At 40.2% G+C, this 17,180-nt stretch overlaps 1 protein-coding gene and 1 pseudogene across 6 annotated transcripts in view; one reads left to right on the top strand and one right to left on the bottom strand.

Annotated features, from left to right (window-relative positions):
* FMN1 (formin 1) overlaps positions 1 to 17,180 on the bottom strand; it is a 435,508-nt gene that overhangs the window by 38,388 nt on the left and 379,940 nt on the right. For all 6 annotated transcript variants that reach the window (XM_040492211.1, XM_040492210.1, XM_040492209.1 and 3 more), the window contains one exon: positions 5,788 to 5,839. In XM_040492211.1, coding sequence (XP_040348145.1) covers positions 5,788 to 5,839 — 52 coding nt within the window. The remainder of the gene's footprint in view (positions 1 to 5,787; positions 5,840 to 17,180) is intronic.
* LOC121041449 (securin-like) lies at positions 1,457 to 4,156 on the top strand (annotated as a pseudogene).

Genomic DNA, 17,180 nt, shown 5'->3' with positions numbered 1-17,180 from the left:
CAGGTTTTCCAAAGTAGATTCTCAGGTATCGCTACGAATCTCCTGACCTACCCCATGGAGGCTCATTGCACAGCAGACAGCCGGGGCCTCCCAAGCAGCCCTTCTTGGAGGCGCTAGCTTTGTAGCAATTTATAGCTCTGCACTTGGTCCCCCACTCCCAGCCCCCACCCACCCAAAGCCTCACAAGCTCATTTGCCATGAGCAAGAACACTTAAATAAATGGCCCCCTTTTCTAGGGTGTTGGAAACTAATCAAAGCAGGAATGGCTGGCCAGGTTTACTACTCAGTGCTCTATCATCTGTTCAGACACAGCGTTGTTTTTTTTGTTTTTTTTGTTTTTTTGTTTTTTTTTTTTTGTGGCCATCCTGAACACTGAGCTTCTAATGGAGCTCTATTCAATGGCAATTGTAAAACCCTGAAGCCCCGTCACTATTACAGAGAATACTTTCATCTCGTTCTCAGTTATTGGGCAATATGTATCTCATAAGATTTTATCACATTTCACAGATGAACTGTTAATTGATTCCATGGCTATGATTAGGTGAGACCCAAGCTGGAGCTGCAGCTCCGAGTCCCATAAATTCTTTGTGCTTCTGTAAAGAATAAATCTGTTTTTAATGCAAATTAAAACTACTGGCCAGGGAATTTTGGCTCCCAGTTATTAAAAGACTGGAAGTGCATAAGTGGAGAAAGGCAATAACTGTGGTAATTTCTTAAGGGACTCTCCTATAATTCCAAACATACATTTTTTTGGAGCAAAACCAGTAAGGCAAGAAAGTAGCAATGTCCGCTTTCACACCAGACATGACTCCTAACTCTGTGGCAGTCACAATACTGATAAAACCAAATGCATGCTCTATGGCATATGCTTTTATTTCATTCGAAATGAAAATTATATTGACTGTGGAGAGTTACATAACCCACAGGGACAGGCCATGCGTTTCTTATAGAGCCATGGGACTTTAGAATTGGAAAGGACTTATAGGTCAACTTGTCCGATGTTCTCATTCTAGAGATGAGAAAACCGAGACCTGGAAAGATTGAATGACTTTATTCATTGGCAGAGTGGGGCCTACCATTTGGGTCTCTTGATTCCCAATGAAATGCTTTTTCCACTCTACCCTTCTGTTGTTCATGTTCGTTGACACAGGCATTTAAAAAATAAAAATAGCTTTTTTTTCCTGTTACCACTTTATTTATTAAAAAAAGTTTTTTTTTTAACGTTTATTCATTTTTTTGAGACACAGAAACAGAGCATGAGAGGGAGAGGGGCAGAGAGAGAGAAGGAGACGCAGAATCTGAAACAGGCTCTACTCTGAGCTGTCAGCACAGAGCCTGATGCGGGGCTCGATCTCACAAATCGTGAGATCGTGACCTGAGCCGAAGTCGGACACTTAACCCGACTGAGCCACCCAGGCGTCCCTCCTGTTACCACTTTAGACACAGTTGCCCCCGATATTTACTCTCCAGGAGAGCACACTGTCATTTTTTTTTTCTCTTCCTCATGGTCACCTTCTATGCAGGAACATATTTATTTGTGCATTAACAGAGAAGAGAAAGTCTTCAGAGGAGCAAATTCTCTTCCTATCTTCCAGCAGGATATAGTGAAGAGTACAGAAACTCCAGTCCTTGTGCTTCATGGATCGCCCCAGCACCCCTGGCTTTATCTGGAGTCTAGATCGTGAGACCAAGATATTGCAAATACTTGTGCAGTTTCAGAGAGGGCCAGCGTTACCTGTCGAGTTATCACAGAGCTTCAGAAAAGCCTGTTATGGTCTTGGGAGCCTCACTTTTTCCAACCTAAACTGGAGCTAACCATGTACTCTCACCGCCTCTCACCCTGGGGATTTGTGAGGCTTTGTTTGCTAACCCTCAAAGGGGATGAAAACTAAAGGAAATACTGACTTACAGCATTTCCACCCCGCTGTGTATTTCAGAAACTAAGAAAGCAAGTGAACTTCTTCCGAGGAACCAAAGCAAACAAAGTCCCAGGGGATGGCCTGGATTTGGCACTCTGCAACTTTGACAGAGATGAAGTTGCTCTGAGGCTGTACCTTACTGGACTTCAGTGTTATCCATTTGTTCAAGGGAAAGCTAAAGGTTAGCTTATAAACCTACAACTATGTTATAAGGTCTAGATCATTGTCCTCCTGAAAACTGTTTCTATTTAGCAACCAGGGGAATTTTCTCCAGTGGACAAAGGGGCAATCATGCTTTCTGAAATTTCTATCTGTCAGCAGATAACTCTAACATAGCTTTCAATTTTTAAAACACTGATTTCTAATCATATGTTATGTTTTATAAAACTTTTTTTACCTCACCCTGTTCCCTCTTTTCCTCTCTGCTATGATCCCTTATCTGAGGTCTATCTTTTTAATTCGACTAAATATTTTTAGAGTGCAGACAACGATTGTATCGAAGGGCCCATAGCAAAGTGAACTGTTTTATGATGCCAGAGCAGAACACATCCACTTATTGTTTTCCATGCGTGCCTTTAGAAACTGCTTAGGAAAAGCAAATAGTCCTTAGCCTCAGAGTAAATTGTTTCTCTTGAGGATAAGACATAAGAATTTACTAAATCTCACACGAATATTGCAACACTGACCACCAACCTCCTTAAACAGTGCGACCAAACAACTGTGGTTTCTACATTAAAGATGGGATCTAACATATTTCATGTACGACATGAAAGCTACGCTACCTTCACCACAAAGTCACGGAAAACGCTGACAACCAGAATTTATGACCCCCCTCAGCATAGCTAATGCACAGCAGCAGCTTCGGCCCCTCTAAGGTGGGCCCCCTTTTCCTTCAAGCAAGAATCTTGAAGAAATATTAGAAATTTGACATCCACCCCGGAAACCAAATTTCTGTTTGGCCTGACACCAATGTGCCCTTGTTGACAGTCTCTTCTGAATATGCGGACTATTTTCTGTAACACAGACATTCGTTTTACACACAGAGGAAGGGAAGACTTAATACAGGGAAGAGGCCAACCAAGAGGCACAAAAATCTAGGGAACCGCTGCAGGCTGAGTCTTGGAAGAGTCTGGCTGTTGGCTCTTACGTGAGTGAACCGAGAGGTCCTGATCCAGAATGGCTACCCTGATCTTTGTTGATAAGGAAAATGGAGACCCAGGCACCTGTGTGGCTCCCAAGGATGGGCAGAAGCTGCAGTCTAGGCCTCCAGTCAAAACTTTAAATTTTTTTTTAATGTTTATTTATTTTTGACAGAGAGAGACAGAGAGAGACAGAGAGAGAGAGAGAGAGAGAGCGCGCATGAGCATGAGAGAGGCAGAGAGAGAGGGAGACAGAATCCAAAGCAGGCTCCAGACTCTGAGCTGTCAGCACAGAGCCCAACGCGGGCTTGAACTCAGACCGCGAGATCATGACCTGAGCCGAAGTTGGACACTCAACGGACTGAGCCTCCCAGGCACCCCTCCAGTCAAAACTTTAGATGGGAGATCTCAGGTTTCAACACCAGGTGTAGGCAAAATGTCTGATGCTCATGCAGCCTTACCTAAAGCTACCAGAAAGGCTTTGAGAACTGTCAAGAGAGCTACGGAAAATTCAGTAAAGAACGACGGACCTCTCAAACAGAAGCAGCCACACTTCTCTGCCAAAAAGGTTAACTGAGAAGACTGTCAAAGCAAAAAACACTGTTCCAGCCTTGGATGACACCTATCCTGAAATAGAAAAATTCTTTCCCTTCAATCCTTTAGATTTTGAGAGTTTTGACCTGCCTGAAGAGCACCAGATTGCATACCTCCTCTTGAATGGAGTGCCTCTCATGATCCTTGATGAGGAGAGGGAACTTGAAAAGCTGTTACACCTGCCCCCCCCCTTCACCTCTAAAGATGCCCTCTCAACCATGGGAGTCTAATCTGTTGCAGTCTCAAGCGTTCTGTCGACCCTGGATATTGAATTGCCACCTGTTTGCTATGACTTAGACATTTAAATTCCTTAGCACTTAATAGTTTGTCTGTTTTGTATTAATAAAGCAATTATTTAATTAAAAAAAAGAGGCACAAAAATCTAAAGACATAATCATGCGATTATTCTGGTTTTCACAGATGATCATGCTTGGATGATAACTGTGACTCAAGAACATGTCTGCACTTAGAAAAATTTAGGATTTGCCTTAATTTCACTTTCATCTGTAGTTTAATTTTTTTTTAATTTTTTTGTTTATTTATTCTTGAGAGAGAGAGTGCAAGAGAGAGAGAGAGCATAAGCAGGTGGGCAGAGCGAGAGAGGGACACAGAATCTGAAGCAGGCTCCAGGCTCTGAGTTGTTAGCACAGAGCCCAATGTGGAGCTTGAACTCACGAGCCATGAGATCATGACCTGAGCTGAAGTCAGACGCTTAACCGACTGAGTCACCCAGGCTCCCCCATCTGTATTTTAATTTTACTGGCAATTGAAGGTAGAACAAGATGTTGGTGCTCGTCAAAGCAGAGCAGACAGACCGTCTGTAGGATTTCAGAACTCTTGAAAATTGTGGCTAGACAAGAGGAAATAGTTCATTTCTAGAGTTTGTATATTTGCATTTATGCACTGCTCTCCTCACACATTTATAAAGTTGGTCTTCCTTATAGGCTGTTTCCTAACCTACCCCTCATTTAATTTTCTAGTCCTTTTAGAACTGGCACCAGCAAAATGTATGTCAATTCTTTCTGCTGAATATGAGAATGCTTCAGTATGTTCCCACTCACCCTTTTAAGAGGGAGGCATACCCAAGCTGACTAACCTGATCAAATGACAAAAACTCCAATCGAGAACCAGAGCCAATGCTTATTGGGTGAACTGGATGGTTCCATTCTGCTATTAAGAGAGAGAAGTGCAAGGAAGAGGCCTTCAGTGGGCAAGGGGTTGAACAGAAGACCTCGGAGATCTCTTCCAATTTCTGGGGCACTTTTCATATGTACAGGTCAGTCCCTCCCCCCCACTTGCCCCTTGTTTCCAGTATCACCTCAGATCTGAGGAAAGACATAAGCCTCTTAGGTGTTTGGTTTAGTTTAGTTGTAATGCTATGAAGGATCACACTGTTCCTAACTTCCATAAAGTGGTTCAGGAGCAGAGAAATAAAGGAGAGGCAGACAGTGTCATGACGTGTATGACACATGTCAACCAATCACTTCTGAACGGTTCTGTGCTCTTTGAGGAGAAATATTCCCAAGTCCTGTCATAGTGCTTTCCTTCCAGCTCCTGACAGAATCTTATTGCTCATGGATGCATAGCCTCAACAAATGGGGCCAAAAGAACATTATGCTAAGTAAAATAAGCATGCCATAAAATGAAAAATACTGTATTGATTTCGTTTATATGAGTTATCTAGAGTGGTCAAAGTCTCAGGGACAGGAAGTAGAATAACAGTTGCCAGGAGCTGTGGTAGGGGAGGAGAGTGCGCAGTTATGGTTTGATGGGTACAGAGTTCCATATGGAGATAGTAAGTTCTGGAGATAGATGAGTGATGGTCACACAGCAGTAAGAATGCACTTAATAATAACAATGATAAAAAGGAACAGCTAGGGGTGCCTGGGTGGCTCGGTTGGTTAAGTGTCCAACTCTTGATCTCGACACAGGTCATTATCTCACAGTTTTGTTCATGAGTTTGAATCCCGCCTGGGGCTCTGTGCTGAGTGCGGAGCCTGCTTGTGATTCTCTCTCTCCCTCTCTCCTTGCCCCTCCCCTGCTTGTGTTCTCTCAAAATCAATAAGTAAACTTAAAAAAAAAAAAATGGAACAGCTAGCCACAGAAAGGACTAAGGCCAAGTTAGAGCCACTTACCTTTTCTGTGCATTCTCCAAATGACTTTCTTCCATTTTATGCTCTTTTTTGGCTGCAAGAAAGAAATAATTATTATTAAAACAGCACTTTCTTCCATCATATCTTTTGTGTAATCTTTTCTTTTTAATGTTTATTTATTTTTGAGAGAGAGAGGAGAGAGGAAGGAAGGAAGGAAGGAAGGAAGGAAGGAAGGAAGGAAGGAAGGAAGAAAGAAAGAAAGAAAGAAAGAAAGAAAGAAAGAAAGAAAGAAAGAAAGAAAGAAAGAAAGAGTATGAGAGGGGGAGGGGCAGAGAGAGACACAGAATCTGAAGCAGGCTCCAGGCTCTGAGCTCTCAGCACAGAGCAGGATGCAGGGCTCAAACTCATGAACTGTGAGATCATGACCTGAGACCTGAGCCAAAGTCAGACACTCAGCCAACTGAGCCACCCAGGCATCCCATGTTTTGCATAATCTTCTAACTTTAATTACCACGTTATCAAAATAATTCTGAATTCAGGGGTTGGCGGCCCATACCACATGTCCTGGAGATAGCTCCCAATTGGCTATATCTCTCACCCCCACTTTCTTGAGAACAACTATAGCCAATGGTGGCCATATAATTTACTATTCTCACTAGGACACGTCTGAGACTGAAAGAAGGTGATAACTAATAATTACACCTTGATGAAAACATAAATTGCAACAATCCTGGCCAGATTGGTACATGTAGTCACCCCAGCTACAGCTGGCCTCTTTGTGAGCTTTGCCATGTATTTGGCACTCTCCCCACCCCTCCCCAAACATCAGAAACCCTGTACCATTTACAGCACTTCTGCTCAGGTCCAGATAAAATCACCGGAACCTTTGCATGCACTGTCTCTATACCCAGGGACTCCTTTGGCAGTCTGTGGAAGCCTACGGTCTCCTTTCTCAGAATACTGATTTTAAATGTCTTGAAAAAACTACTTAAGACTACTAAGGAAACCCATCATACTGAGATACAACCCTGAATTTAGAGATTAGGAATTTATGGTGTTCTGTGAAACTATTTATTCAGGAGGCTTCATTTTTGGGTAGTGCTTTTATAGATCTTTCTCTAATCAGAAAAACAACACTGTTATATATGATAATAGCACTCTTTCACTTTAAAAATGTCTAGAAGGGGGGCCTGGGAGGCTCCGTCGGTTAAGTATCTGACTCTTGATTTCAGCTCAGGTCATGACCCCAGGGTCATGGGATCGAGCCCCACATTGGGCTCTGTGCTGATAGCATGGAGCCTGCTTGGGATTCTTTCTCTCCCTCTCTCTCTGCCCCTCCTCCACACACACTCTGTTTCTAAATAAATAAATAAATAAATAAATAAATAAATAAATAAGCAAGCAAGCAAGCAAACAAGCAAGCTTAAAAATGTCTAGAAAAATAGGCAAGTCGTAATCCATAAAAGCCCTAAGGTTGCTTTCATTGAAGACTACAATGGTGTGGGAGGGAGGGGAAAGTGGGTGATGGGCATTGAGGAGGGCACCTGTTGGGATGAGCACTGGGTGTTGTATGGAAACCAATTTGACAATAAATTTCATATAAACAAACAAACAAACAGACTATAATGGTGTAAAGTGAATAGGAAAGAAAATCCATCATATCTATTAGGGCCTATGTCATGATACTTCAAGGTAAAAGGTATTAAAGGATTTTAAAATGCCACTATTTAATTAAGCCTAACTCTGCTATGTACTACCTGTGTCACTGTGGTCAAGTTACTCAGGACCAACTGCATAGTTATTAACTCATCTGTCCTATAAGAATAGCCCCAGTGACTACCCTCACACAGCTGTTCTAAAGATAAATGAGATAATACACATCGAAGGCTTAGCACATAAAATATGATCAACAAATGACATGACAGATATTACTAGTATGTCATCATCAACATCATTGATATTAAAACACAAATTTTATTAAGTTACTCCTCTGCTCAAAACCTTTCAAAGGCTTGTCGTCACCCTTGACATAACCTCTAATATCTTCATGACGTCCCATTCAGCCCTGCAGGTCAGCTCCCTGGCTCCTCTGGGACACCACCTCCTCTTTGCCAAGTTCATTCCTTTCCACGCTCGCTGGCCAGCTTGTCGATGCCTGAGTGCACTGAGCATGCGCACTGGGGGTGTCTGCACTTGCCACGCCTCTCTGGGACACCTTGCCTACAGTCTCTGCATGACTGGCTTCCTTACAGTATTCAGGTCTCAGCCCAGGTATCACCCTCTCTGACTTGACTAAATAAAAGATCACCCCTTGTGGCACATCCCTGTCCCCTCCCCCAACTCGCTCTGCCACCGCACACCACCCCTTTTCTGCCCAGCCTCTATCTACCTGGTAGACTATTCATTGTCTCATTCATTTATGGTAAGACAACTGAATGTAAGCTCCAGGAAAGAAGCAACTTCATCTGGCTTGTCTTCTGCTGAGCCTTAAACATGGGAAGAGTGCCTATATATTCAATAAATTATTTTACTTGACAAATGCACTTATTGGATAAACATTGCTTAAAAAGAAAGAGGCTAGGTTTCCTAAGCGTAAAACTTGATATTTAGGATACAAACACAGGCTTAGAGAAGAATTTCAGGCTGAAGTTATTTACTATTATCTCAACGTCCAGGAAATGTCAATTAACAAAACTTCCTAAGTGCTGTGGCCAACCGCGTGAGGCAGAACTCAGGATCGTTAAAGTCCAGCTCTGCCACTTGAGTGTCTGGGACAAGTCACACGTTTCAGCTTCCATCTCCGTAAAATGAAGATGGTAACTCCTCCCTGCACCTACATATGAAGGCTACATGAAAAGGGGACAAGGCTTGCTTGAATCAGAACCTCCGCAGCCAGACCTCTGATGGCTCCATGTCATGTTGAGACCACTGGGGGTTCAAGCTTCCAGTGGGATGGCTGTTTTGTGACAAAGTTAAATGCTGCTGGAGCATAGGGGAAAGAGCTTGGGCTCTGCAGCAGGTGGGCCCAGGTTGGCTGTGCTCTGTCACGTATTAACCGAAAGACCTTGGGGAAGTCGCTTAACTCCTCTGAGCCTTACCCATAAAACTGGAATGGTAAGATCTCCCTTGCAAGGTGGTTGTGACCTTTGGAGGTACTGAACGTGAGGGATCAACACACATGAGACACTCAACAACGCAGCCATTTATTATCTGACTGGTGAGAAGCAAATGCCAGTAGTCATTATTCCAGCTGTCTGCCTATGGAAAGAGTACTGCAAAATTTCAAGCAAACGTTCCTTTCTTTCTTACGGAGGTCAACAATACTCTCAATAGAGGGTAATTTTGCTTGTGATCATTTTCAAGTTACATCAGGTGTGCTCTGCCCAGAACCTCACTATTTTTCCCATTTTACTTACAAAGCTGACATCCTTATCAAGGTGCCTAAGCAAGGCTTGTCTACAGGAGGGTGTTCCCTGTGTCAGTCATTTAATTTGCTGTTTCAGCCCTTTTTTTTTTTTTTTTTTTAATCCTCAGGGGGGAAAAAAAAAGAAGACAGAAACTGATGTATAATTTGCAAATACCTGGGAGTCAAAGGGATAGGTGTGAGGGGCTTATGATTTTTCTACTTAATGATAACTGACTTATCAATCTCTGACCTGATTAAACTGAATCACTTCTCATATACTAAAGGAAAGATAATGATGCAGGGGGTCTACTTATCAAGGTAATTTTCTGAGAGCAAAGATTCCTTCTTTAACCTCTAGGGTCTATGATCTACAACGGGTTCCTTTCATTGCACAGGAAACCCAGGTCTCTGCACTGCACCCAAGTTACCAACTTAAAAGGCAAACTGGATCATGCCACTCCTGTGCTTATGTGTTCATGAGCTTCCTCTCTGTACAGGGTGAAGTACACTCACACTGCACAGTAAGCCCTTCGCAACCTGGCTCCTGCTACTTCCCACTACGTGCCCCATACTCCTGTCTCGTACGACTCTGTGGTGTTCCTGCCACTCAACCTGTTTTCTTGTACCTTTAGCTTTAGGAACACTGTTTCTCCTGCTTTGAATCCCTCCTCCTCCCTGCCTTCTCCTTCCCAAACACCCCCACTGTAAATGTCTTGTCTTCCTTCAAAAACCAAGCTTTAAAGTTACTCCTTTCATGAAGACCTCCACGGGGGCCTTTATCAACTGGTGACCTGTTCTTTCTGTGCAGCCCAACAACACTGTGTTCACATATGTGGGGCACAGTACTGACACCATTTGCTGGCGGTCTGCTTTTCCTACTAGACTCAGTGTTTCAGGGCAGGAACCAAAATCTATCTCACAATGGAATTTCAGAATCCACTTCTCTCAACTTTAACACCTGGTAGGCACTCCATCTCTCTGACAGATGAATCAACTGAAAGCAAGGGGCCCACACTAGTGGAACACAGTCCCTTATTATCTCCCCAATGGGGAATCAGAGTCCATTTCCTGGCACAGCTATTTATAATATTCATTTTCTGTTTTCAACAAGATAGAAGAGAGTATAAGAGAATCAAAGAGTGAGAGAGTACTGACTTTCATCCTGGTATATCCTATGTTAGATCAATACGTTATATAGAATGACAGATCATAGATACAAATAACATTGACCCTGAGTTTTGTCTGTATTGGACTAAAATGTTCGAATAGAGTGATTATGAAAAATGTAGAGTTTTTACAAATAAAATGACACTTCCAGAAAATATTCGGACTATGAACACTTGTCACCTAAATGTACCAAAATATTCAAGGTTTTATCCTCAAGAGGGTGGTATTCATGCACTGAGAGTAGCTGAAGAAGGACATCACTCTTCAAAGAAAGTGTGGGTTTTATGCCAAAGATAATTAAGTCATATTTATGGATACCCATCTGGGAGGTAGTAAAGAGTGGAATGAGGGAAAGGGATAGAGGCTGGAATATCTTCCCAGTATTCTTTACACAGTCTATTACACTTTAATATACCATGGTTTATGGACCTGACATGGTTGGTATAAACCAACAGGACGCACAGTAAAGAAGCTGTTTTTATTACAGCTTTCCAAATAGAGGAGCCAGGTGATGCTAACAAGGAAACAAAGGGACCGCACTCCACTTCATGTGGTATCCATCTGATGTGAACATGGCAGCCATTTGTCATTTCTTAGAAAATTGCCCTGTCACGCACTTTCTAGGAGAAAATAATGCTTTCACCAACAGAGGCAACAGCACATGAACACTGGAAAGAGGGATGACTTTTCAATATTTGAGAGAGGAAAAATATACATATGTGGAACCACTGAGTTATGGGGCCATCTTATATTTTACATTTTTCCTCTCGGTATACTTGCCCCAAAAGGATGCTATCTGCCTATCTCATCTTCCCGTTTTATTAGTTTTCCTGGTTGTGGTTAAATTAGGATGATCATTTCTGGCCTGTCATAGAGTTCACATTTGCAAATGTCTAGTTGGATGGTTAACTTGAAGAGCGGGGGCCGTCTGTGAGGTTTTCTGGGAAAATTGGTGTGAGGCTGGGTAGAGGCATGCTATCAAGGTTCCCGGTATATGAGTATAATGTGATTTCTAGGTCACCTAAGACTAAAGTAGAGTAGAAAACCCAGGCTTTTGATGAAAGTACTAAGTAAAAGACACTGTATCAGAAGACTTTGAAGAGTCCTTTGGAGTCATAAAATCAAAAGAACCCAGGTACAGGGAGTCTTAAAAGTCATTTAGTCTAACTCTCAGGCTGATTGAGTGGGGATCCTCCTGTGTCCAGTCAGACTTTCCAGATCTCATCATTTTCATCATTTTTATCTGCCCTTTTCAGCTGCCTTTATAACTGAACCTGCATATTCTTATGGGCATCAAAAAACCTAAATATTGGTATCACCTTAACTTGGGCACTTGGGGCTTTTCTCAACCAAAGTTCTTCATCTGAACTATAGATGTGGGAAGTGATTTGACCAGCTATTTTCTAAGTTCCCCCCAACTCATATGTACATAATTTAGGACCATTTTATTTAAAATTTTTTAAGTTTATTTATTTTGAGGGAGTGTGTGTGTGTGTGTGTATGAGTGAGAGAGAGAGAGAGAGAGAGAGAGAGAGAGAGAGAGAGAGAGAGCACGAGCGAGCAAGCATGAGCAGGGGAGGAGCAGAGAGAGAATTCCAAGCAGGCTCCATACTGCCAACACAGAGCCCCATGAAGGGCTTGATCTTATAAACCGTGAGACTATGACCTGAGCAGAAATCAAGAGTCAGATGCTTAATCAACTGAGCCACCTGGCTACCCCAAGTAGTACCATTTTAGATGGTAGGGAGGTGTTAATTCATTATACACAATGATGGCAACAGAACTTAATTCTCTCATAAATGGTTGCAAAAAGTGAGTCCTGATACAATCAAGCTTACAAATAACTAATGATCTTAGGTCATTTCCATTTTTATATTTCAAAATGTGGGCATAATATTAAAATACCTCATAAAATATCTTACTGATATAATAATCTGAATGAGAAAAATCTCCCTGGTTATATAATAAAAGAATTTCAAGATTCTTTTATATTCTGTGATGACTGTAATAATTATTTGTGTAGGTGAGGAATATAGTTTAAGAGGTCACAATATAACTCTAAGTGCTCATTAGATTTTGCATCTGGTTTGTTCTTTATAGTAATTATAAAAAAAGTAAAAATTTTATCCATTCACAACTCTAGAAGGTAATCAGACTAAGAGTATAATTGGGATCTAAATGAAATAAATTTATCCACAGTTCACAAGTCAACCCACTGTAAAAGCTTTATAACTTTTTTTGGTCTAATAACTTTTTTTCCCTCACCTTCGATGAGACTTTCACCCCCACAGGTTAAGTTTTCAACCACTCCCCATATGGACACAACACTCAATCTCTAGACTGTAGGAGAATTCTTCTCATTTCTTCATGAGAATTCTTCTCATGAGCATAAGCAAATGCTCATTCTTCTTAAAGGCAACCATTTATTTAGCTGTTAATAGTCTGTGATCTTTTTTCCCCTGCTTTGGTATAGTCCAGTGATGTCCTTCAATTCTGTACAACTATCTGTACACGGCGATTTTTTTTGGCATCAAGGGATGCAGATGCAATTACTTGAGAAAATTCGTAAGACCACATAATCCATAACCTAACTATAACCTAGTCCAACGATTTAATGTTACAGAAATAAGAAAGGGAAATAAGAAAGGGAATGTATCTAGGTCTCGGACTCATAAGCCAATATACGTCCCAGGGTGCCCTGCTGCTTTCCAACAGGCTAGATTTCCCTCTAGAATGCTCGAATAGTAAGGTGGTATCTTGAAGTTGCACTAAATGGCACATTTTCCATAGGAGTATATACATCAGAGAGAAAGTGCCAACCAAAATGGAATTTGAGCTTTCATTCTAAATTTCCTGACTCTTGATGCTTCAAAACAGACCATGGGGGTAAAACTTAGAATGATCCAGTGAGAGGCTCATTAACATTAATGGGAGTCAGGTGGATGTATTCTCAAACAGGGCCTGAAATTCTCCATTTTATCTCATCCTGTAAGCCTGTGTATACCTTTAACTTATCAGCATTAGCAGAAGTGACATCTCTTTTGAAAAAAAAAAAAGTTTTTACTTGGAGTTATTTTTTCACCAATATTTCTAAACAAACATGCTTATAAAATATAATTTTCACTTAAAGAATATACATAACTCCTGTTTTCTATAGTGTTTACCCTGTCTCCCTGCCATCTCGTTCCCAATGGGAAGGCTCATCCCTTCCACAGTGCTTTAGAATTCTTTCAGGGACCATGTAGGAATAAGTGAACTCTGTGGTCTCATCACTCAGGGAGAAGACACCAAATGAATCATCATTTAGGAAATGTTAGGAGTTGCAAAGAAGCTAGATGTAAAAAAGAGGGCTGCTCCCATTTTGTTTCATCAAGAATCCTGATGACATTTCAAAGCCAATGGGGTTCAGAGTCACAAGCCTCTAAATAACCATTTGGTGACAAATTGCAGGTATGCTAATATTGAAAGAAGGTCTCCTTTCCCAAACTACTCTGTCCTATCTTGGAATTAGCACTAGCATAAAGTATGTAATTTCTGGAAGGTATGGACTATATTTTTAAATTTGTATTCAAAATTTAGCACTTAAGACCATAAGCTAAGTGTTTAAAAATCAATAATTTGTTGCTTCCTTAATTGATGAGAATGACTACAAAAGCAGCTACTAGTTTGAATTTGTAAGCCAGTTTATGAGCAAAATGGTAACAGGCTGCATGCTCATTTTTCTCTCTGATTTAAAGCAGTGCTCTTCAAAAGCAGGGCCTCATCTTTTTTTTTTTTTTCATAGCATTTTAGTACTTGATTTTCAACAGATATTTCTTTAAGCACCGCATTAACAAATGGAAAAAAAAAATTGGCACCAATTGGGTTCTTTGGGTTTCCCAGAACTGCCTCTGATGACTATCTCTGTTATTTAGGGCCATCATTTAATTCTTTGTATCTCAACTTGTCCATCTGTATACTGGATAAAATGAAACCCTACACCTGAGAACCAGCTACAATAAACCTAAGAAATTACCTAGTGTAAACAAAGTGAACAAAGTTTATAAGTGAACAAAGTTAAATAATGGGGGACCGAATAAATATTGGATTTTATGATAATGGAATAGTGTACTGAACTGTGACCCCTTCAGCCCACCGGTCACAGCTAATGGGATCCAAGGATAGTCAATCCATGGGCTGATCAACTGCTTATGAAGCAGTTCAATACAACTGACTGGAATAATCAGGTTGGTGGTCATGGTGGTGATGATGAAGATGAAGAAGAAGGAAGAGGAGGAGGGGGGGGAGGAGAATATTCACTGAGTACTGTGTCTCAGGTAATAATGCTAAGGCGTTTACATAGATCATTTAACCTTTTCAACTAATCAGATGAGTTCTACATTGTGGATAACAGTGGAACCAAAGCTTCAAATCACTCCATTACTTTCCAGTTGTTGGCCTTGGGCAAGTTAAGCTTAACTTGTTTAACACTGAGTTCTCTAACCTATAAATGAAAGTAATAATAGGACCTATATTAGACAGTTGTTGTAATAATTAAATGAGATATTTGTAAGGGGCTCGGCCATCACACTTGGTACATTAGCTCAGTAAATGTTAATTATGACAATGATTACAACCACTACCACAACAGTTCTAAGTTGCTCAGCGACCTTTGCTTGGTCAATTTTTCTTGGGCTTCCATGAGACTCATTTGAGTAGTTGAGCATCCTGTTTTTCCTTCAGTAACATGTCTATCCCTACAACAAACTCCCTAAGACCTGATGCAAATGCACTAGATCCATATATCCCACAAATCAGGTTTTCAAAGGGTATCATGGAGATAAAATTCAGAATATAAAGTAGTAAATACAGCGAGACTAAATTATATTACAATGTATGCCATGGAAATAAATTATCTATTAAAAATATCAGAAAGTAATATACCAAAATATTATAGCTGCTATTTCTGCCTTTCTGGCTGATAGGCTTTTTATTTTTCATATGCTTCTTTTTTAAGAATTAGCATCATTTAATATAATCAGAAAAAAATAATTGTATTTGGAAGCAGAAGCAGAGCACACGGAAAGTGACTTGCCCAAGGTCATACAACTAACTTGGGGCAAAAAAGAACTTGTTCCTTTACTCATCGTTTTTTTCACTATACCACACTGTTATTCTTTACATGTTCCTGCTTAAGAACTCTAAGACTGTCATATCATTATAGACGAGAAAATTACAGAAATAAGAATTCATAACTGGAAAAACAAGTATTCGAATGAATAAGCTAAATTGAAAGGCATAGTCACCTACGTTAAAGTCCTAAAGCCCTTTATTTATACCTTACACACACGTAAATTTTGCCATTTCTATAAAGTAACCATCCCACATATTTTTATGAATTGTCCAGAAATATATACAATGTGAAGAATGATTTTAATCACATTATAAAGATGAAAACTCAGATAAAAGCCATTATGCATGGTCAGAGATCTTAATAGATTAAGATTGGTTTTAACTAATCAAAAACAGAGAGGAAAAAGAAAGCCATACTCATATTTCAGATAAAATATTACACGGTACCCATACCTTTACAAAGTAGATTTCTTGTTCATCTAGATTTATTTATACTAAACCACTTACATTTTTTGTAGCATAAAACATTTGTTAAATAATTGAAACCCTTCAGAAAAACAAGTATTGCTGTGTTTAGTCATGAACGTACATAAGTAATCATAGAACACCCATTGCCAGCCTTAAACGGGACTTCTTTTAGAACCCTGGCAAAGGTGTAGTGTACTTGGGAAACCAGATTTATAGGGCAACTAAAAAACTGAAACTGAGAAAATTCTCACTGTCGTGATATCTGTTATTGCTCTGAGTATCAAAATAATCCATCAAATTTGCTTTCTTACAGTCAAGAATTTGTCATAGTTGGGGATTTAAATTGGTCCGCTAAAAATGGTACCCAAGAATTATACCCTAACTTCAAGAGTTGTGATGCTACCAAGAGTATAGGTGCAGGGAAGGCAAGGGATAGTTTGTCTCTTGGGAGGTACGTCCAAGAAAGGAAAATACTAGGTGAACTGTGATTCCCCAAGAAGACACTGTAGAAGACATTTTCCACATTAAAGCACACTTAATTTGCTCTGCCAGCAGAAGTTATGCAGAAGGACTATTAGCGCAAGTGATCCTTATCAGAGTCAGTAAAAAAGAAACAAAGAAATGAGGTTTGGTTTTAAAACTGACCACCCCACTTAGAAGTCTGCTGGGTAAAAGTGCTGATGGTGAGTTTAACAGAATTTGGGGTGGTCTCTCAGGACCCACATCCTCCTTTCCTGCCCCCCACCCCCACTTTTAACAAATCTTTATAATTTCTCCCAGATTTTAAAATAACTCCTCATTGTAGAACATGTGGATATCTGAGGGAAAAAAGAAAAAAGAAAAAAAGACGAAAATAGTGCAGAAGGCTTTCTTATGTAAAAGCCTCTGCTAATATTTTGATTCATTTCCATAAATGTAGGTGTATGTTTAGAATCACAAAGCCACGTGTGCTGGTTTATATACTTGAGGTCATACTGAATATATAATTAAGTTTCTTGCTTTTTCATTTAACATGTTGAAGAATAGGTCAACTTTTAAATAAATACTTTTAAGATACTTTATCATTTGCCATTTAATTGGTAATGATTGAAACATAATTGTTGGAAAATAAGCCTTTTTTTCCAAAGTGGGTATGAAACCAATTCAAATAAAATAATTTTCTAGAAACCCATGACAGCATTTCAAAATAATTTTCTGACAACGTTTCTTCAGTAATGTCTTTTAGGAGAAAAATGTTTGGTTATGAAGGACTATTAAAACATTATCAAATGTACTTAAAGCA

This window comes from Herpailurus yagouaroundi, unplaced genomic scaffold (genome assembly GCF_014898765.1).
Source record: "Herpailurus yagouaroundi ecotype Mexico unplaced genomic scaffold, PumYag 184, whole genome shotgun sequence".
Classification (NCBI taxonomy): domain Eukaryota; kingdom Metazoa; phylum Chordata; class Mammalia; order Carnivora; family Felidae; genus Herpailurus; species Herpailurus yagouaroundi.
This window is presented reverse-complemented; position numbering and strand designations above follow the sequence as displayed.